The sequence below is a fragment of the Vipera ursinii genome (assembly GCF_947247035.1).
Source record: "Vipera ursinii genome assembly, chromosome: 10".
Taxonomy (NCBI): domain Eukaryota; kingdom Metazoa; phylum Chordata; class Lepidosauria; order Squamata; family Viperidae; genus Vipera; species Vipera ursinii.
In genome coordinates this window covers 8,355,379-8,378,452 of record NC_139520.1, presented here as the reverse complement: position 1 = coordinate 8,378,452, position 23,074 = coordinate 8,355,379, and the positions used below count along the sequence as shown (strand labels likewise).

Genomic DNA, 23,074 nt, shown 5'->3' with positions numbered 1-23,074 from the left:
GTTTTGTTCTTCAAACAGCTGAGAAATTCAGGCAAGCTGAGGTGTGAAAGAATAAATAGAAGCAAAAAGTTAAAAACAAAATTAGCTATAACATTATTATTGAGCAACTACAATGTGAGCAAAGCTAATGCAGCTCAGATTGGCTTTGTAGGACTGCAAACAAACAGATTCAATATTTACTCTGAACTTTCTTTTCATTTCACTGTTGTAGCTCCTAAGATGGTAACCTTTCGTCCCTGTTTTCTATAAGGGCAGACCAGGATATTTGGGGGGGGGGAAATGGGTGTGGCTTTAAATTGGGTACCTGCCATGAGCTGTGGTGGCGCAGTGGTGAGAATGCAGTATTGCAGGCTAATTCTGCTGACTGCTAGCAGTTCGATTCTGACCAGCTTAAGGTTGACTCAGCCTTCCATCTTTCCAAGGTCAGTAAAATGAGGATCCAGGTATTTGGAGGCAACATGCTGACTCTGTAAACCACTTAGAGAGGGCTGTAAAACACTGTGAAGCGGTATATAAGTGCTCTTGCTATCTTGGTTTTTTTTATTATTATTATTATTTTATGTACAGACACTGCAGGATCTGGCCATGATGTAGATTCCCAACCACAGTTCACACATATATATGCTGACAGCAGGATTCTCATCATTAAGTTTACATAAATCGAAATATCTGTCTTAAGAAGTAAGCTGGCAAGCCATGATTCCAGGAAGCCTGAGCATTTTCTTTGGCAGAAAGATTTTTCCACGATATCCATAATTAGACTGCAAAAGTCTTCTTCAAATTAGGTTATGCTGTTGCTGTGGGTATTGCTATTTTTATCCCCAGACCAAGAGGGTGACTTTTTAAGAGGTCCTTATGTCCCTAAAATATTGCAGCGTTGAGTTTGCTATCTAGGGCAGCTTGTCCAACTTCACAGCCTTAAATGTGATAGACTACAACATCCACAATTCCCAACCCAGCTGCAGGTTCTCAGGTTTCGGGGAGGCTGATCTAGGATAGCTGTTCATTTGCATCAGTGTAAGAAAAATACAAGATGGCCTATTGTTATAACCAGTGCTTTTTTTGTAAAAGAAAAAGGTGCCAGAACTCACACATGTCATACAACCCGCCTTGCCTACCCTACAAGGTTCCATCCAAAAAAGGTGCCGGAACTCCATTCTGAGCGTTCTATGAGAAAAAAAGCCCTGGTTATAACTATTGTTAATCCTCAGATCTCAGAGGGTGGCTCTTTTATTCAATTTCCAACTACTTCCAAACCGGGAAGGTGGTTGCGTAAGAAATATCGTATACAAATACTACCATTGATTGCTTCACCTCCTCCATGAAAATGTCAAATTTTAGGGGGAAATGACCCTTCCTTTAAATATTGTTCTTGGTTTATTACATAAATTGTTACGACATATATGGTTTCTATTTTATACCTATCAATGTTTTAGATTTATATCCACCCGTGGAACTGCATTAACATAGTAATGGAACGTCAAGGAGTTATAATATGATTTACTTTTCTAGTTGTTCATATATTATTATATTGATTTGCTCTATTTTTGTTCTTTTAAACTTTTCTGGTAATTGACCGAATAAATATTGATTGATTGATTGATTGATTGAGGGGGAATCCACTTGCTTTGTAGAACATATGAGAAAAAGACCAACGTTGGACTCTCTCCTAACAAGGTCCCATCAGAGTTTAGTTGACTTAAACCAGCGGTTGGCAATTCACAGCTTTTGGGATAAATGCAGTCCTCAGCCTATTTCAAAAGCCCTCTACAAGCAAGATTTGCCTCTCTTTCCTTGGCAGACTAGTACATGAGAGATAAGAGATGAGGCTATAGAATGAAAGAGAACGAGAAATGGGATAGCAGTTCGATCCTAGGTAGCAGCAGATATTTCTTGTCTCTAGGCGCAAAGAGAAATATTTGCTGTGAACTCCACGCAGGCATCAGGAAGGGCATCTGGCCAATAAATCCTCAGCTCCATTCAGTCACCCTGACTCCAACCTGATGCAAGGGATTACAGGATCATTAAAAAAAATATGTATGACCCTCTGATAATTCTTCAGATGCCTCCTTCCACCTTCAGGTTTGTTCGATATCAAGCTTTTTCCATCTCCTTTATGAAGATACTTGCAAACATTGGCAAATTCTTAACGGAAAAATGAGTAGTGTAAATTTCACCCACCAGTCTACATCAGTTTGAGCAGCTATTCCCAGCGCAGAAGATGGTGTAACTGTCAATACTCCTCGGGTAACAAAATCCAACAAGCTAGTTCAGCCCCACAAAATATAAATGAACAATAAGAGCTTCAAAGCTGTCAAAAAAACCAAACCCTCTCAATTCCACGTAGAATGGATGGGAGTTTTGTTTTCTGACACCATTTTTAAAAAAGAAAAGAAAATCTCATGCTCTTTCTCTCTCAGGAAGAAATCTGTGGATTCTCACAAGTTCTAGCCAGGAAAAGAATAAACAGAATTCACATCTGTTTCCCTAGTCTCACCCTGAGTTATACATCCATGCATACAATGGTAGAACAGTGTTTGCAAAAGTGAAAGCCCAACTGAATTAAAAAGTTTATTGGTCCACAAGCAGTACACAGAGGAAGACAGAGGGAGGAGGAGGAGGAGGAGGAGGAGGAGGAGGAGGAGGAGGAAGAAGAAGAAGAAGAAGAAGAAGAAGAAGAAGAAGAAGAAGAAGGAAAAAGAAGAAGAAGAAGAGGAAGATAGAAGAAGAAGAACAAGAAGAAGAAGAAGAAGAAGAAGAAGAAGAAGAAGAAGAAGAAGAAAAAGAAGAAGAATAGGAAGAAGAAGAAGAAGAAAAAGAAGAAGAATAGGAAGAAGAAGAAGAAGAAGAAGAAGAAGAAAAAGAAAAAGAAAAAGAAGAGGAAGATAGAAGAAGAAGAAGAAGAAGAAGAAGAGGAAGATAGAAGAAGAAGAAGAAGAAGAAGAAGAAGAAGAAGAAGAAGAAGAAGAAGAAGAAGAAGAAGAAGAGGAAGAAGAATAGGAAGAAGAAGAAGAAAGAAAAAGAAAAAGAAGAAGAGGAAGATAGAAGAAGAAGAAGAAGAAGAAAAAGAAGAAGAAGAAGAAGAAGAAGAAGAAGAAGAAGAAAGAAGAAGAAGAAGAAGAAGAAGAAGAAGAAGAAGAAGAAGAAGAAGAAGAAGAAGAAGAAGGAGGAGGAAAAAGAAGAAGAAGAAGAGGAAGATAGAAGAAGAAGAACAAGAAGAAGAAGAAGAAGAAGAAGAAGAAGAAGAAGAAGAAAAAGAAGAAGAATAGGAAGAAGAAGAAGAAGAAAAAGAAGAAGAATAGGAAGAAGAAGAAGAAGAAGAAGAAGAAGAAGAAGAAGAAGAAGAAAAAGAAAAAGAAAAAGAAGAGGAAGATAGAAGAAGAAGAAGAAGAAGAAGAAGAGGAAGATAGAAGAAGAAGAAGAAGAAGAAGAAGAAGAAGAAGAAGAAGAAGAAGAATAGGAAGAAGAAGAAGAAAGAAAAAGAAAAAGAAGAAGAGGAAGATAGAAGAAGAAGAAGAAGAAGAAAAAGAAGAAGAAGAAGAAGAAGAAGAAGAAGAAGAAAGAAGAAGAAGAAGAAGAAGAAGAAGAAGAAGAAGAAGAAGAAGAAGAAGAAGAAGAAGAAGAAGAAGAAGAAGAAGAAGAAGAAGAAGACGCCTTTTGTTACATGCCCCTGACTCTTCATGACAACCCCCACTTCCCCTTCGGCTGTTTCCTATTTTACTTCCAGTGAACTTTAACAGCCTCCACACAAGAGCATGCAATAATTATTTTTGAATGGCTACTAGGTTGTGTGAACTTATGTCCTCTATTTCTTCCCATAATCAGCTTTTACCCAAAACCTCGATTCCACCCCAATAAACTATTTTTAAAATAGGGCAGCACTACACCAATGATGTGACTGACATGCTTGCATTGCCTGCTGTGATATAAAAAAGATGTGAATATCCAAGTTCTAATGTGTGCAGAGTGACATCAGTGGCACACAGCTTGTAATAAATCTTCCTCAATCAAATGTTAAATAAAAATACAGATATATAGTCTGCACTAATCCACACTACCTGCTATTGCAACACCATCTACAATAACGATTCCTTCTTGTCGCATTCCACTATTTTACTGCACAGGTAGTCCTTGACTTACAACATTTCGTTTAGTGACCGTTCGAAATTATAACACCGCTGAAAAAAGTGACTTATGACCATTGTTTTCACACTTATGACCGTTGCAGCATCCCCATGGTCATGTGATTTACACTAGGATGTTGACAACTGATTCACATTTATGACGGTTGCAGTGTCCCAGAGTCATGCGATCCCTTTTTGGCAACCTTCCAACAAGCAAAATCAAAGGGTAAATCAAATTCACTTAACAATTGCGTTGCTAATTTAACAATTGCAATGATTTACTTAACAAACGTGGCAAAAAAAGTCATAAAATGAAGCAAAACTCTCTTTAACATATTTCTCACTTAACGACGTCAGTTTTGGGCTCAAACGTGGAAGACTACCTGTATTGTGATTTTCCATTTCAGGTGGGGTCACATCTCCCAACGGCAACCCGACAGGAGGGCAGCAAATTGCACATTACATGTCACTGCCTTGATTTAACGCAGTCATCTGGGGAGCAGGCTATTACAGGCATCCTTATTTGTCCTGTCAAGCCCCCATCACTTAGCACAGCTCCCTTACGACAGGTTTTTCATGATCAGCAACGTTAGAATTAGAAGCAAGAAACAAGACAGGTGGTAAAAAAAAAGGGGCCAGAAGTCCAAAACTGCTAGAGCAAAGAATCCATGAAATCAAATGAATTTATTTGCACAAAAGAAAGGCAGAGATTCAAATGGCGTTGTATTTACCCAGGAATTTCCCACTAGAATATAGAATAATAGAACTGGAGGTCTTCTAGTCCAACCCCTGATCAAGCAGGAAACCCTGTCCCGTTTCAGATAAACAGGGGTGTCAAACTCAATTTCAGCCTTCCATCCTTCCGAGGTAGGTAAAATGAGGATCCAGATTGTTGGGGGCAATAAGCTGACTTTGTAATAATGCCGCTTGGGTGTGTGTGTGAAAGCCCTAATAAGCAGGCATATACATAGAATGAAGGCTACTGCTAAGCTTGTAAGCCGCCCTGAGTCTTCGGAGAAGGGTGGGATATAAATGGAATAAAAATAAAAATAAAATAAATAAAATTTCATTGAGGGCCGCATCAGCATTGCGGTTGCCCTTAGGGGGGGCAGGTGGGTGTGGCCTGGGTGGGCGTGGCTAGAGTGCGTATGGCCTACTGGGTGGGCGTGGCCAGCTCTACATCATTCGCATCAAGGGTGCCTATGGGGGCCTGGGCAGGAGTGGGACAGATCTGAGGGTCTCTGGCAGAAGGAGGGTCTCTGGGCCAGGGCCAAGGCAGTGGGGGCCGTTCCCTCACTGTTTCCAGGGTGGCTTCGCGGGCCGCATGAAACCACTTCGTGGGCCGGATCTGGCCCCTGGGCCTTGTGTTTGACATGTCTGAGATAAATGGTCTCCTTTTGAAAGCCTCCAGCGATGGAGCACCCACAACTTCTGGAGGAGGAAAATGGTTCCATTGGCTGATTGTTCTCACCGTTAGGAAAATTTTCCTTAGTTCTAGGTTGCTTCTCTCCTTGGTTAGTGTCCATCCACTGTTTCTTGTCTTGCCTTCTGGCGCTTTGGAAAATAGGTTTACCCCTTCATCTTTGTGGTAGCCCCTCAAATACTGGGAACAGTGCTATCATGTCTCCCTTTGTCCTTCTTTTCATTAGACTAAACATACCCAATTCCTGTAACCGTTCTTTGTATATTTTAGCCTCCAGCCCCCTGATCATTCTTGCTGCTCTTCTCTGCATTTTTTCCAGAGTCTCAAGTTTTTTTTTAACCTTGTGATTCATCTACAAAGCAGGTTGATCCCAAATACTTAGCTTCTCGTGTTTAAAAATGGAATTGTAATTGAAATCTCCTGCTTAATTGCATTGTTACTGTTTTATCTTTTATACTTTATATTGTGGGTGTTTTATTATACCTTCTATTGTATTGCTGATGGCTATATTGTTCTTGTGAACTGCTGGGAGGTGTAAATCTGATCGATCAATCTACCAATGTGCTGGAATCAAGCAAGTAGTTTGCCAGAAAGAATCCAGTCTAGAGCCCAAGTCTTAAAAGTAAAAAAAAACAAAAAACCAAAGTTTTAAAGTTTAAAGGTTTAAACCACTGAAAATACTTTGCTTGTAATATTTCATATTGTTTTTAAACATAGCCTTGAACTATACTGAACACATTGTGTTCAGGCACAAATCATAGTTTACAAACCACAACAGCTAGCTTAAAACTTAATTTCATTTCTTTGGTTTTGGTTTACTGATGAACAAATGAGGCAAAGGTGGCCTGTCAACAATCCATGGTTAAGCTAACCATAGATTATAAGGACTCTCTATACCTATCAATGATCAGATCAGTACATTTTTCTATGGCAAAGGTAATCAAGGTTTTTTATCCATAGTTTGCTGAACAAACTATAAATGACCTTTAACAAAGTATATTAAACCATAGTTTGTAACCCAGAACAGCTGGTTTTATAGCACATTAATTCTTGGCTAGCTACTGTTTACTACTGAACTAACCCAATTGGTTAGATGTATACAAAGTACTGACAATGTTCATATATTGGGCTTAAAAGGTAAGGTTCCCCTGCACATGCGTGCTAGTCGTTTCCAATTCTAGGGGCCAGTGTTCATCTCCGTTTCAAAGCCGAAGAGCCAGCGCTTGTCTGAGGACGTCTCCGTGGTCATGTGGCCGGCATGACTAGACGCCAAAGGCGCACGGAACGCTGTTACCTTCCCACCGTAGTGGTCCCTATTTTTCTACTTGCATTTTTACGTGCTTTCAAACTGCTAGGTTGGCAGAAGCTGGGATGAGTAACAGGAGCTCACTCTGTTACGTGGCACTCGTAACTCCAATTAACTACAGTTAATTGAACCATGTCCCAAACGTGCTTTTTCAAAAGGCAACTGGACTTTCTTTTGTTTTCCCTTGAAGGATGTTTCGCTTCTCATTCAAGAAGCTTCTTCAGAATTGATCTAAAGGATTCCCTCGGCACTCTTTAGATCATGCCAAATAACTGAAAAGCATCCAGATCCCACCGGTTGCAAGGCCTTTTTATTAGTACAAATTAAATACGTTTTCAGCATCCAGGTGACAGAAGAAAAGGTACTTTTTCCATTGACCTCATGGTGTCCGAATAGCCACTTCGCCAATTCTAACCTTCTGGTCAAACCTCCTTCAACCTCCGCTGCATCTCCTTGGCGTGTTCGTGGCTCTTAGCTCGGTTGGCTTCATACTGGAAGGAAGGCAGGAAAGAAATCATAAATAAGCCCTGGCACCACATTTAAAACACAGCAAGCTTTCCTTATCATTCACGGAAGGAATACCTGTGACTTGAAAGAAAATGTATACCTGGCAAAACATAAGCAAGCAGAGAAAGGTAAAAAATTCTACTTCGGTCATTATTTGATTTCCATGTTTTGTGGAAACGTCTCGGTGAATGTGAGAACACCTGGTCCCAGTAGAGTCACTTGCTTGGCAGGTTTACTAAACTGACAAGCTGACGAGATTATCAAGAGCCTTGGTGGAGCAGTGGGCTAATGCCTCCTTAAGTAACACCAGCTGCCTGCAATTAGTGCAGGTTCGCGTCCCACCAGGCTCAAGGTTGACTCAGCCTTCCATCCTTCCCAGGTAGGTAAAATGAGGACCCAGATTGTTGGGGGCAATTAAGCTGACTTTGTAATAATGCCGCTTGGGGTGTGTGTGAAAGCCCTAATAAGCAGGCATATACATAGAATGAAGGCTACTGCTAAGCTTGTAAGCCGCCCTGAGTCTTCGGAGAAGGGCAGGATATAAATGGAATTAAAATAAAATAAATAAATAAAATAAAATATCCCCATTCCCAAATTTTTTACCTCTTTCTTTAGGCATTTCCTCATCGCTCTGTCAATATCATTGCAATGGCCAAAAAACTTCAAGAAAGAATGCTGGAAGGGAAAAGAAAAAGAACAAGTGATGTTGTTAAAAAAAGGGGGGGGGAACATCTGAAATTATATTCTAGAATCTCTAGTGTTACTACTTCCTATGCCAACGGTGCATTTTTTTTAATTTGAGTATTCAGTTATCAAGCAAGGAGAGAAGCAAAGACATTGCAAAATCAACCTCCAACATTAAATTATTTTTTAAAATATGCATTTATTTTATTTTTTAAATTTTATTCCAAGAAAATAATGGTGGTTGCTAAATTAATAGGTCAATTGTTTCATCCTATTCTCTACAAAAGTGATATGTTGTTTGATCTATGTTGAATTTTCACTTTGATGCCATTAGTTGGCAAAGCTTGTTCTTGAGCTGCTAAAATAAAGCCTTCACTTTCTTTCTTTAATATGCCTGTTCTTAACCAGCTTCATGTGGGGGTTTTAGTGGCTTTCTCTACTGCTAAGCTTGTAAGCCGCCCTGAGTCTTCGGAGATAGGCGGGATATAAATGGAATTAAAATAAATAAATAATAAATAAATAAATATCCTTCAAGGGTTTCATTATAGTATTACTGCTATATTTTATTATAGTATTACAACATGGCATCTGGCATGCTGGGGTCCATGGGGTTGTGAAGACTTGGACGTGACTTAGCGACTGAACAAAATTATAGTATAGTATTATAATACAACTAGTACTACTACTACTAATATCACTACTACTAATTTTACTATAGTATCAACTACTACTAGCGTTATTAGCCACCTCACTTCAAAAGATGCTGGGCAACTTAAAACTTCCAATACACAATTAAAAACATCAAAACAAAGAAAAGCCTGGGCAAAATCAGTCAAAACAAAAATTACAGAGGCTCCATTCAACCTTCAATATTGCCCTTCAAATCTGAGCCTTGGCACAAATCTAATAATTATCTGTATAACCTCCTTTCAATACACCTGTAACTAACTGGAAAGGGCACGTGGAACACGTAAATATGCTGCTTTGAGACTGAGGCGAATTCCTGATGGAGCTGAAAATGTTTCCTCAGTTGATACCGAGCTGGCAATACTCCAGATAAGTTGGGAGAAAATATCCAATGCATGACAAACAAATGATAGACATTATTCTTTCGGAAGCACACTGGTCATTTTTAAGTCAAATAAAAAGTAACGTGGGTTTTTTGTCAGATCTGGAGAAAGTAAAGAACTGCAATTTATTTGCAAGGGGTAAATCTTGTAACGTACAGGGAAAATGGGATTCCTATTCTATCGAAATATACTGTAGCTGATAAAGACGTTTAACCCAGGATCTGCAACTGAACAAATAATTCCAGAGACTCAGGAAGGATTTTAGAGTTTTGGGGATATTGCCTATCCACCCTCCAGTCAAAGGACCTTTGACAAAAGAGCCATTTTTCGCCAATACAATACAGGAATTTGCTTTTTTTAAAAAAAAAGATTAAAAAAAAACTCAATGAGAATTTGGGAGTTCCTGAAGTATGTTTGACTCCTTTGTTTGGTTCAGAAGACAGAAGTCATTGAAAAGACAGGAAGCGGTTGGCAATTCTGTGGCCTTCAGTCTGGATAGGCTAACATTTATGCATGCATTATCACAATGGAACACACAATTCATGGAAACAGAAGTTCTCTTCAGTTTCAACCAGCCCTAAACACCATTGGTACCAAGAACATAAAAGCCTAAGCAAAGCGTTCCTGTTGAGAATGGGAAGTATACAGAGGACAAAAGGCTTTATTTACAAAGGGAAGGATGAAGAAAGTGTGGTTTCATCCTCTCTTCTCCCTGGGCCCTGCAAAAAATATTCTCTGTGGGAGGTAAATTACATATAATATTTCAAGCATGCTATCCTTCCCCCCCCCCCAAGTTCTAGGCATATCTCAGGATAATGGAATGCTATGGGCTTTGCTGGACCAGCTATTCCTAAAACTGATCCCAAACATGGCTGGGAAAAATAATGGCCTTTAGTTCTTCTAACCCTGGATCACTATCAGTGGTGTACTGGAAGAATTTCTACAGCAACTGAAAGGATTTATTTTATTTTATTTTTTGAGGCTGGATCTGTCTTTCCATCCCATGAAACAAAGGACTCTTAACACTCTAAGCTCTGTTCAGGTAAGAACAGAATCAAAGCTTCAAGGACTTCAGAAGGGTAATGACTTCCCACTACAGGTCTGGGCCAAATTTTGTTTATAAGCACAATAAAAGGTCATGCTGTTCAAGCAATAAAGAAGTTGTAACAGGGGAAGCTCTATTTGTAAATTATCGGTACACAAAGGAAGCAATTTCTTTTTAGTCACAGACATTCACCTTTTTTTAAGGGAACCCTAAGTACTTAAAACTTGGCCTTCACACGTTTATGTTGGTCTCTTGTCTTGTCAGTCTATCTATATCTCTGTTTATCTATCTATCTATCTATCTATCTATCTATCTATCTATCTATCTATCTATCTATCTATCTATCTGCATATACACCAACACCCATAGTACATGAACTGGAATAATGTTAATATGTTGCAGCCAGTATGATATAACAGGCAGTCTTTCTCTCTTTAATCAAAGCTGTTTGTGTCCTTCTAACAAGTCAAAATACTATGTAATGAGGATCAACATAAACTGCTATTCTGTTCAGATATAATTATGGCTAATATTATACCTAAAGATACCTAGTCTCCCAATGCACAAAAGGATTGTGGCTGTGCATGAATATTGATTCCGAGAAGGGCTGTCTTGCAATCAGGGACAGGCAAGGACGTTCCCACAGATGAAATCCTCCCAAGCTGGGAGGGAGGGGCAGAAAAGCTCTTAATTATTGACTAAGGCATAATTAGGAAGAAGGAAGAAGCATCTCATTGCTCAAAGAGAAAAGCTGCAATCAATGAGACAGGCAAGGGAGACAATGCTGGACCATCAGAAAGGCTGAGCGCCAAAGAATTGAGGCCTTTGAACTATGGTGCTGGAGAAGACTCTTGCGAGTCCCTTGGACTGCAAGGTGATCAAACCAGTCAGTCCTAGAGGAGATCAACCCTGACTGCTCTTTAGAAGGCCAGATCCTGAAGTGGAAACTCAAATACTTTGGCCACCTAATGAGAAGGAAGGACTCACTGGAGAAGAGCCTAATGCTGGGAAAGGTTGAGGGCAAGAGAAGAAGGGGACGACAGAGAATGAGGTGGCTGGATGGAGTCACTGAAGCAGTAGGCGTGAGCTTAAATGGACTCCAGAAGATGGTAGAGGACAGGAAGGCCTGGAGGAACGTTGTCCATGGGGTTGCGATGGGTCGGACACGACTTCGCAACTAACAACAACAACAAAGGAGCTACAGAAGAGTAAGTGTCATGCTACTAGGACTGAAAAAAATGCTACCTCCCAATTTTATCTCAACTCTCTTAACTAAGGTTTGAAACAAAGTTCAACTACCTATAAACCATGGTTTGTTCAACCTTTTGGCTTGCCTGGCTCTCACTGAGTGAAGACAAATTGCCTTGGGCCACACATAAAATACACAGTTAATGTATATAAAGTACATTTCCTTTATTCTTTAGGTATTATTTATATATAGTGTAAAGATAATCAAAATATTGCATATTTTTATTATCTTTGTACTGTGGGGCCGCAGTACTGGCTGACCACGGCTGCATGCAGCCTGTGGACTACGGGTTGGACACACCTAATCTAAACTCTATAGTGGCTAGGGATATAAACCAGCTGCCTGCAATTAGTGCAGGTTCGAGTCCCACCAGGCTCAGGGTTGACTCAGCCTTCCATCCTTCCGAGGTAGGTAAAATGAGGACCCAGATTGTTGGGGGCAATTAAGCTGACTTTGTAATAATGCCGCTTGGGGTGTGTGTGAAAGCCCTAATAAGCAGGCATATACATAGAATGAAGGCTACTGCTAAGCACATTGATTTGTGCTTTAGATTGTAAGCCGCCCTGAGTCTTCGGAGAAGGGCGGGATATAAATGGAAATAAAATTTTAAAAAAATAAAAAATAAACATAAGGGAAGGGGAGACTGTATCATTCAAAAGTGTTTTACCTTTTTTGCTGTTTTTAAAACTTAAATTAGGAGTTAAATTAACCTTGCTCTTTTTTCCACTTTCTTTGTATTTCAATAATATATGAGGAGGGAGGGAAGGAGGAAAGAAAATGAGAGAAGGGAGGGAGAAAAGAGAGAGAGAGAGAGAGAAAATAAAAAAGAAAAGAAAAGAAAACATATTTAAATTTGAGAAGAAAAACTAAAAGTAGATATAACTCTCTCTAAACACAGGCAGTTCATTCCACAAACACACCTACACACGGAAAGGTTATAATCCTCTATTGCCACACAAGGTAGGACTGAGAATAACAGTTTTAAATTACCAAAAGGCAATTTTTTTTTCTACCTTTCAGAAGAAAGATTTCTCAACAATGTTCCAGTCCAAGAACAATTTTGGCCATGCCCCATAGGGGAAGTAGAAACAGTTTTGTGTCCCCTCCTGCGATGCCCTTTTTATATGACAAGACTGGACAAGGGGCTCACTTGTTTCCTCTTAGCTGGCAGCTCAGCACAGATTTCTTGAAGAGTTGTCAAATTTCTTGTGATTATTATGGAAGGAAGACAATCATTGTTTAGCAATCTTGATCATTTGTTTTTTTCTCAAAATATTTATAGCAAGAATCTGATCGTCTATCTATGTCCCAGGCACCTTTTCTTGTTTAATCCTTTTTGTAGCTTCAGAAACTTCCCCAGTTGTTGTAATAATAATAATAATAATAAACCTTTATTGTCAAAGTACAACATGTGTACATTGAGATTAGCTGAGCCTCCCCCCGTGCTCTCTCCCCTCAACACACAGTGACAGGTCCATTCAATAATCTGTGTCTGTAATCCTCAATAAATTTTGCTTCTTTAGATGTTCATCTATTTTCTCCATAGAGATATAACTTGCTTCCTTTATCCAAGTTACAATAATATGATGAAATGATTCTTTATGGACACACTGTCCATTAATATGGTGTGTCTCTCTTGTGGTTTGAAAATCTTTTTTTTCCCTTTTGTAATTTATATGCCAACCGTTTCCCTGGGTTCTTTGCTAACTCAAAAGTGATTTTTTTCCCCCGACATAGTTCATTTTTATTTCCATGTCTCTTACTGTTAACATGGATAGCTCTTGTTGTAAAAGCTTAATTTGATAAGAAATATTTATCTTCTAGAAGAACTAAAGAGCCTCTTGTTGCGGGTGAAGAAGGAGAATGCAAAAGTTGGCTTGAAACTTAACATGAAGAAAACCAAGATCATGGCATCCGGCCCTCTCAATTCCTGGCAAATAGATGGGGAAGAAATGAAGGTAGTGACAGATTTTATTTTCCTGGGCTCCAAGATCACTGTAGATGGGGACTGCAGCCAAGAAATTAAAAGACCCTTGCTCCTGGGGAGGAAACCCATGGCAAATCTAGACAGCACACTAAAAAGCAGAGACATCACCCTGTCAACAAAAGTGGATATAGTCAAGGCTATGGTCTTCCCAGTTGCAATGTATGGCAGTGAAAGTTGGACCATAAGAAAGGCTGAGCGCCAAAGAATTGAAGCCTTTGAACTCTGGTGCTGGAGAAGACTCCTGCGAGTCCCTTGGACTGCAAGGCGATCAAACCGGTCAGTCTTAGAGGAGATCAACCCTGACTGCTCTTTAGAAGGCCAGATCCTGAAGTTGAAACTCAGATACTTTGGCCACCTAATGAGAAGGAAGGACTCACTGGAGAAGAGCCTAATGCTGGGAAAGGTTGAGGGAAAGAGAAGAAGGGGACGACAGAGAATGAGGTGGCTGGATGGAGTCACTGAAGCAGTAGGCGTGAGCTTAAAGGGACTCCAGAAGATGGTAGAGGACAGGAAGGCCTGGAGGAACATTGTCCATGGGTTCGTGATGGGTTGGACACGACTTCGCAGCTAACAACAACAACAAATTTATCTTCTCTGGAAATTTATTTAATTCTTCCTTTTTCCCCACCCACCCCTCTATCTTATCCAAAATAGCTCATTGTTTCTCTTGCCTCTTTTTAAATTCATTATTATGCTCTGTGAAATAACCTCTGATAAAAGCTTTACAGGTCGCCCTGACAACAGTTCGTTTAACGACCGTTCAAAGTTACAAGGGCACTGGAAAAAGTGACTTATGGCCATTTTTCACACTTCAAACTGTTGCGGCATCCCCATGGTCATGTGATCAGAATTCAGCCACTTGGCTAATCTGATTCACATTTATGACAGTCGCAGTGTCCCAGGGTCATGTGATCCCCTTTGGCAACCTTCCGATGAGCAAAGTCAATGGGGAAGCCAGATTCACTTAACAACCTTGTTACTAACGTAACAACTGCAGTGATTCACTTAAAAACTATGGCAAGAAAGGTCATAAAATGGGGCAAATTTCACTTAACACATGTCCCACCTAACAACCGAAATTTTGAGATCAATTGTGGTGGTCGTAAGTCAAGGACAACCTGTTTTTCCAAAAAAAAAAAAACCACCAAAAAGCCTTTTCATTTCTTTTTCCAATCCTCTATTACTGCTTCAAAGACACAGTAAACAGCCATCTGGACCAGCTTCTGACAGTCCAAGTAAGCCTGTCTCAATATAATCAGTCCCTTAAATGGAAACCATCGTGTCTGGTGGGAGCCCATTCTATGCTTTAAATAAGCGCTACTTAAATAAGCTCTTCTTTTAACTGACTTTAATTTTTCTGCAGAAGGTTTCGAAGGGGAAAAGCCAAATTTGTACATCATTGAGAGTAGGGGGGAAAAAACCTTCCTTTTTATTTATTTTATTTGCATCCCGCCTTTATGGTTTTTAGAAATAGCTCAAGGTGGCAAACATATCCAGCATACTTTCCTCCTTCTATTTTCCCCACAACATCCGAGGTGCATTAGGCTGAGGCAGAGTCCCTGTCCCACTCACCTGGCTTTCATGGTTAAGGTGGTACTAGAACTCACTGCCTCCTAGTGAACGGCTGAAAGTGACCCAGCAAGCTTTCACGGCTAACCGCCTCTGGCTTTCTAGCCTGATGCCTTAACCGCTAGACCAGGCCTGATTTCGTAGACCTACTTATGCTCTCCGTCCACATTCGTTCCCAGGACAATGTCCATTTTCCTTACACCAGGGAACAATCTTAGCACCTAGGCCAGGGGTAGGTAACCTCGGCTCTTTTATGACTCCTGGACTTCAACTCCCAGAATTCCTGAGTCAGCTATGCTGGAAGTTGAAGTCCAGGAGTCATAAAAGAGCCGAGGTTGCCTACCCCTGATTCCTAGGCATTCTGGTGTGTAATAAAGGCAATAAAAACCAAGCTTTGTTGTAAAGACATTCCTAGCGACATTCTGTGTGTGCTCTTGAAGCAGCAAGGAATGGGCAGAACTTCCTAGGAAAATTTAGCTAAAATGTGGTGCTACCAGCAAATGTCAATCTCGTCTAAGAACAGGATCGCAAGATAAGCCTCAGATCTGTGGAGATGCAGCAGCGTTCTGGATTCTTTCAGAGCCTTACCTCCTTGTGGCACTTTTGAAGTTGGCGGATGACAATGTTGCACTCTTCAGTGTGTAGATGAGGTGACAGGTTCGGGTGCATCGCGAGTTAGGGACCACTCATCCAAAAGGGGAAAAGAAAAAAAAAACATAGGGTCTTCCTCCTGTCAATATTTGATATAAATCATGCTGAATGTCATGCCATCTTGTTCTGAACACATTTGTTGAGGAACAGCAACATTGTTGGAACCGAGACATGGCTGTAAAAGCATTTCCACGTGCAGTTGACTCAGCAGCATGTTCTACTAGCTTCCTGCCATATGAAGGGTACTCCTCAGTCTGTTCCAAAGCAGTGGAAGAACTGGCCTATGGTCAGTCAGGAAATACAGACAGGTTTCCAAATGGGGTTGATTTAAAGGGTGACCTAATCCAGCCAACCTTCTGGAAACTCTCAGAAAGTTGCTGAAACAACAGCTCTTCCTGGATACGTTCCAGCCAGCATTAACCACTAGAGTACAGTATGACAGGAACTGTCCAAGGTCCTGATATTTTTCTTTTAAAGACCACAAAAGACAAAGCCCTGCCCTTCCATTAAGTTTTGCTACTGTAGACTGTGTCCCTTGAGATATTTGAACTACCTGGTACAGGATACAGCTACAAAAATCCCATAGAATAAGGTTGAAGAACCTTTAAAGTTGAGGGCCAGATTTGCTTGTAATCTTCCAAGCTTAGGAGAGTCCATCAAGTAAAGACTCCAAGTCTAGCTTGATAGACATGATAGTACTCTTCCAATATTTAAGGGTTTACCTCAAAGAAGAGGGGGTCAACCTGTTCTCCAAAGCACCCGAAGGCAGGACAAGTAGCAGAGAATGGAAACATATCAAGGAGAAATCCAACCTAGAATTAAGGAGAAATTCCCTGATAGTGAGAACAATTAACCAGTGGAACGACTTGCCGGCTTTTGTGCCTAAGGTGGAGCTAAATCTCACAGTCTCCTGTTTTCTCGCCTAATGCCTTAACTGCTATAGCAAACTGGCTCTTTATTCCTTTTTTATGCCATCTAATCCAGTGTTGGCAAAAAATAGAAGGAAAAAGTAAAAGCCTGGGGCCAAGTGATTGGACTACAGGGTCTGCAACTTTTTATTAAAAGAGAACTTACTCTCCACATTTCAAAAATTATTCCAAAATGCTTTGGACTTGGGCAAGCAGAAGTCCACTCTGTTATTTATTCTAGAAGCTCAACCTCTTCCAGGCTACCATGTGAAACTGAAAAAGTGCTACTACTTTAAGAATCTCTAACTCTAATGAATGGATTTTTTAAAAAAAAAACAGTGGCATTTTCTTCAGCACAAAAAAAGGGTCACTTTTAACGAAGAGCTAAAGGATGCTAAGCTTGAGTGAGGTCTAAGGCAGGGGTAGGCAACCTCGGCTCTTTTATGACTCATGGACTTCAACTCCCAGAATTCCTGAGTCAGCATAGCTGACTCAGGAATTCTGGGAGTTGAAGTCCATGAGTCATAAAAGAGCCGAGGTTGCCTACCCCTGATCTAGGGCATTCTTTAGAGCCGTAGTGACACAGTGGCTAGAATGCAGTATTGCAGGCTAACTCTGCTCATTGCCAGGAGTTCGATCCTGACTTAGTTCCATGTTGACTGAGTCTTCCGTCCCGCCGAGGTCAGTAAAATGAGGACCCAGATTGTTGGAGGCAATATGCTGACTGTAAACCTCTTAGAGAGAGCTGTAGAGCACTAGGGAGCGGTATATAATTTTAAGAGCTATGGCTATCCTTTCCTAATAATGCCCAGCCCTATTAGTAACTGATAGAAAGGTGACTCCATGGATTGCAATCTCCATCTAAGGTTCGTGTGTCTATGTATGCACATAAAAGGCATGCAGAGAGTTGCAGGCTGCTCCTACTTGTTTGGAAGCAAAATTTATGGATAAAAACTGTTGATCGGAGGGATATCAATAACACAGAACTGTAGCTCTGCAGCAAATAAAAAACACAAAGACAGCATGACCGCTGGAAAAATAGAGCAAAGAGAAATAGCTATTAAAAACATTGAGCTTACATGACAAAGTTGCAAAGCTGTTACTATGCGGAAAGTGATAAGGAGAAATTCCATTTCTTACATGGCTCTAGTATGTTTCCAAGATTGGCACATCTTTGATGAGCAACTCGCCGAGATGTCGATTAAATGATTTACTGGAAAGGAAATGGTTGTGTGGGCTTGTTCCTTGTTAATGGATTGCAGGATTAGTAAATCGGTTAGTCAAACTCATAAATAACTCAAAGTTAAACTTAGAGCTTTCCTTATTATTTGATTCAAGGATAGCTGAACCTACATGGAAATCTACTTTTCTTCTGCTTTCTAAAAAAAAAAAAAACAACAACCAGGAAGCAAATACAACCTGGGCTTCTTGTCTCTGTCTCTAATTGGAGAGTAGAAAACCTGTTTGTTTTGGTGAAACTGCCTTTGAGTTTGGAAAGCATGTCGTAGATGCTCTTATAAAATAGGTGCCATCATGGAGATTAATCAGTTCGCAAACAGGCATGACACAAGTGGTATCGTTCCCTTTCATCTTTTCTAATTTCTTACTCGAGATGTTATCCCAATGCAGATCTTCCTTTCCTTCTAGGCAGGTGGATCCAGTTCTAAATGAAGTGTGGAAACCTTTTAACAACCCAAAATTTATTGATCCCTGAGGTGGATCATCTGAACTGGTTTGTCCGATGAGTCTGAACAATCTAAGATAACTTCCTATGTTCCATATATGATTGAAGCTTCTTGCAAAGGACAACTGCATTCTTCCCATAGAGGCATCACAACCGAGTTACAGAGTTGGAAGGGACCCTGGAGGTCCTCTAGTCTAATCCCATGCTCAAGCAGGAGGTCCTATACCATTTTGGACAAATGGCTGTCCAATCTCTTAAAAACCTCCAGGGATAGAGTATCCACGACTTCTGAAGGCAAACCATTCCACTGATTAATTGTCCTCACTGTTGGAAATTTCTCCTTAGTTCTAGGACGTGTCTCTCCTTAATGAGTTTCCATTCATTGCTTTTTCTCTTATCTTCTGGTGCTTTGGAGAATAGCTTGACACCCTGTTCTTTTGAGGCAGCCCCCCCACTATTGGAACACTGCTATCGTGTCACCCCTAGTCTTTCTCTTCATTAAACTAGACATACCCAATTCCAGCAACCGCTCTTTATATGTTTTAGCCTCCAGCCCCCTGATCATCTTTGTTGCTCTTCTCTCCACTCTTTCTAGAGCCTCAACATCTTTTTTGTGTTGTAGTGATCAAAACTGGATGCAATATTCCAACTGTGGTCTTATCAAGGGATTATAATGAGTTAAGTAAGGAAACAATGCCTTGATTTACACTCAAGTATTGAACAGCTCTATTTTCCACAGCCAGATTCCACTGTCATGCCTGCCTGCAAGGAGAACAAAAAGCCAGCCTTGGAAAACTTACTTAAACTGATGACAGCCAACAACAGAGGGTTTCAAAAGACTCCCCACTTTCTTTCTCCCAACTTAATGCAGGATGTTGAACCAACTTAATGCAGGATGACCTTGATCAGCTATCGTATCAACGGAAGGCTGAGCCAGGCTTTGGATTCGGTTCCAAACTGTTGTTTTGAAGCCTGCCCTTTATGTGTGTGTGTGTGTGTGTGTGTGTTTGTGTTTGTGAGAGAGAGAGAGAGAGAGAGAGAGTATAACCTCTGTCTTTCAATGTACTTGACAACAGGTTCCAATGGCATTCTTTTTTTAAAAAAAAATGGCAGTTGGATGCAACCCAGAGCTTTCATTTATAAATGGGCCCCTTGCCTGAAATAGAATGCAAATCTTAGCTGGGATAATAGCATCCTGGATTGGGAGGGATAGGAGCAGAGAACCGAGCTTCACTCCTAGTGATGACATAAATATATCCATTCAATTTTATTGCCAACTGTAAGGAAGATAATTGCCATTGCATTCTTCTGACTTTTGGTGTGTGTTTTTTTACTTCCAGTCTAGCCTGCAGACTTGAAATTATCTGATAATCTATCTCCCATCCAAGTACAAACCATGCCCAATTCTGCTTAGCTTTAAAGCTGAAAGGTCCGGCTATCCATTAAGGGCATTTCCCAACTTGTCTCACATGTCTATGGATTATGGCTGTTAAAATTGCAGCACCTGCAGAATATTACATTGGGAACATTTGAGCTGCTTTTGAGCCAACTGGCAAGAGTTTTTCCTTCTGCTTTTAGGGGTGAGGACGTCATTTATCCAGTAAAAGGAGTTCTTTGTGTGTAGGAAACAATGATAGCCATTCTCTGGGGAGAAAATCACTTCTCTGCTTATTCTTTTTTTTTATATTGTCATCACACCTGGACTGGAAGTTTATTCAATGTGGCTGAGCTGTGCTGTATTCATCTCAGTTTACCTCACGAACAAATTAATACAAAAATAGCCACAAGGTGGCGAGGCAGCAAGCAGAATAGATTATCCAGGGCCATTTTTTTAAAGTATTAATATGTACAACTGTGTAAGAATAATAATTCTATTTAAGTAAGAGGCTTTAAAAGCCAGTTGTCCTGTTTTATAAATATACACATTTTTATAAGGATTATTTAATCCCTAATAAAGTGGTACCATATTAAGAACTTTATGTTCAGCTATAGCATAAGACTATTTATGGCCTAAATTATGTGACAAAAATGACATATTCATACAGTCTTCCATACAGTGTGCTACACAGAGTAATCAGGGTTGTCCCCCAGAATATATGATTCCTTCCAGCTTCATTATTAGTAAGCATCTTAGTGAAAAATGTCTTTCTAATTCACAACTGAGATAAAACACTAATATGATTCAAATGATGCATGAAATCTACTTCTAGATTTGCAGGAAACAATGAAAATAGAAAATCACAGTAATAAAGAGTGCTTTTCCTTCAATTTATTTGGTGGTTAACACTATTTCTAGTGCTGCTACAAAGTTGTCTATTAACAATGAAAGTAAAGACATCTACTCAGTAATTTGAAAACTAAAGCTGCTTTTCTTACGTTGTTTGTTAAGAAGTGAAGTTAGATAAAATGGCATTGCCTTAGGAATCTAATTTACAGAGCCAAACCATCCTATTCACAGACTATTTAATTGCAGTAGTAATGGCTGTTCACATTACAGGTCCGGTTCTTTCTAAAATCTACCTAAGGACTGCAAGGATTTTGTAAAGGTAAAGGTTCCCCCGCACATGCGTGCTAGTCGTTTCCGCCTCTAGGGGCCGGTGCTCATCTCCGTTTCAAAGCCAAAGAGCCAGCGCTTGTCCAAGGACGTCTCTGTGGTCATGTGGCCGGCATGACTAGATGCCAAAGGCGCATGGAACGCTGTTACCTTCCCACCGTGGTGGTCCCTATTTTTCTACTTGCATTTTTACGTCCTTTCGAACTGCTAGGTTGGCAGAAGCTGGGATGAGTAACAGGCGCTCACTCTGTTACGCGGCACTCGGGATTCGACCCGCCAAACTGCCGACCTTCTGATCGACAAGCTCAGCATCCTAACCCACTGAGCCACCGCGTCCTGCAAGGATTAGCTATAAGCAAAGTGTGTAGAGGTCTTCGCTTAATGGCCAGGTGCTTAGTGACCCTTCAAAATTACAACGGACACCAGAAGGTATCACCCCAATGGTCATATGTCGCATTTTGGGGTTTTGGCAACTGGCTCTCCTTTACAGCCAATTACAGTGTTCCATGGTTATGTGATGCAATTCACAACATTCCAACAAAAACACCACAGAAATGCATTGACTCACTTAACAGCCATGGCATTCTGCCACAAAAAGTTTGTAAAATTGGGTTAGTAACATGGGTGCCTCGACTTATGATCATCATGACTTACAACCTTCGTGACTTACACTGGAAATTCTGGGCTCCATTACAGCTATTAGTCAAGGACCAACTGTATATGTTATGAAAAACAGTTTTTTTTCCTTCTGAGTAAGAATGAATAGGATCACATTGCAAATCCATTAGTGTTGGTGAATGGCAAGCAGATTTAAAGTTCCTTAAATCCAAGTTTATTCTGTTTAATATCTGGTGCCTGAAAGATGCATCATGGTCTTAATATTACTAAAACAGATGGATATAATGCCTAACGTGCTTTGTTCTGCAATTTCATATACAGTATCTTCCGTTGATTTATGTATATTCCCACCTTTCATTTAAAGGGTGCCTTCTAAAGCAGGGGTGTCAAACTCACAACGTCACATGACATATCATGACATATCATGACTTTTTTTCCATTGCCAGCAATGGGGTGGGCGTGGTTTTGCCATGACGCATCCAGCCTGCAGGCTGGCAGTTTGACATCCCTGTTCTAAAGTATAACAACAATACATTACACTAATGAGCCAAACAATACTTAAATATCAAAACAATTGTTGTATTAGTTCAGCTTTCAAAATATACAATGATCAACATAGCTTACAACTGGGTCACAAACTCAGAAAACAGAAGACTGCTTTTAAAATCATTTATGCTACTGGAAGAATAGATTATTGAAATTTTAGAGTCTGGCTCTCAAAGTCTGTCTAAGCATCTGACATCCATGTATGACTGTCTGAAAATACAGCAAGGTGATCACCCAGGACAGATGGAGAATATCTTACTTAGAGGAGAATACCCCTAAAGACTACATTTATTTAAAATTTTACCCTCTGGTGTTATTTAATACTTATGGCTGACGGGCTGCATGCAGTCAGGTCCACAAAACCTCAGTGACAAATATGTCCAACTACCCAACTTGATCCACTTATTAATAAATTAATCACTAAACATAAAGTCAGCAGTATCTAAATCCAATCAGCACTTAACTGCATTATTCCTTTTTAAGGAGTGATTGTGGTCATTTAAATTAGAATTATTTAAAACAAATATCTTTATCTTCCTAGGAGACCATTTGCTCTACCCAAAACTTTTCTTTTTCACTTTAATCAACGAAGGTATACAGTGATCTTCAACTTTCTCTTAAACTCTGCCATTGCTATGTCTCCTCTCCCTCGCATTTACCTCCCACACCTGCATTTACACTTCGGCTCCCCCACCGCTTTTCATCTCTATTTAACAGTTAGTAAAAATGACTTAACGCTGAAACAGAAAACTAAAATATCTTACCAGGAAGTGCATAACCCGGAAGCGAACGTCTCTGCATCCGGAAGTTATTCTCGGATAACCTCTATAGTCTAGTGAGTCACATGCCGAAGTTTCTACTCTCTCTCTCTCTCTCTCTCTCTCTCTCTCTCTCTCTCTCTCTCTCTCTCTCACAGACACCCCCGCCCCCCGCAAATCGAGCGCAAGGACCACAGCGGAGGTGGAGACTTCTAGAGCGTGACACAAGCAGGGATGTCGCCGCCTTGGGGAGGAGTCGCGTTGTGATTGGCTGATTGGGTGCGGAGGAGGCGGCCGATTGGGCAATTTGAAAGGGTGGGACTATTCAGTCCCGAGGCGGCGATTGGGTGAATTCGAATGGGTGAGCGGGGGGGGGAGTTCGGGCGGCAAA

General features: G+C 40.4%; 1 protein-coding gene across 4 annotated transcripts; it reads right to left on the bottom strand.

Annotated features, from left to right (window-relative positions):
• Nucleotides 1–7,146: 7,146 nt before the first annotated feature.
• Nucleotides 7,147–22,898, bottom strand: CMC2 (C-X9-C motif containing 2). Of its 4 annotated transcripts, none has more exons than XM_083370597.1 (4): nucleotides 22,690–22,898; nucleotides 15,553–15,694; nucleotides 7,964–8,035; nucleotides 7,147–7,344 (listed from the first exon to the last, which is right to left on the bottom strand). In XM_083370597.1, the coding sequence occupies exons 2-4, from the start codon at nucleotides 15,631–15,633 to the stop codon at nucleotides 7,276–7,278; spliced, it is 222 nt and encodes a 73-aa protein (XP_083226723.1). In that variant the 5' UTR covers nucleotides 15,634–15,694; nucleotides 22,690–22,898; the 3' UTR covers nucleotides 7,147–7,275. The 4 variants fall into 4 exon arrangements, with proteins under 4 accessions (XP_083226723.1, XP_083226725.1, XP_083226724.1 ...); XM_083370599.1 differs by lacking the exon at nucleotides 22,690–22,898 and adding an exon at nucleotides 19,008–19,146; XM_083370598.1 differs by lacking the exon at nucleotides 22,690–22,898 and adding an exon at nucleotides 16,338–16,588.
• Between the last annotated feature and the right edge of the window lie 176 nt (nucleotides 22,899–23,074).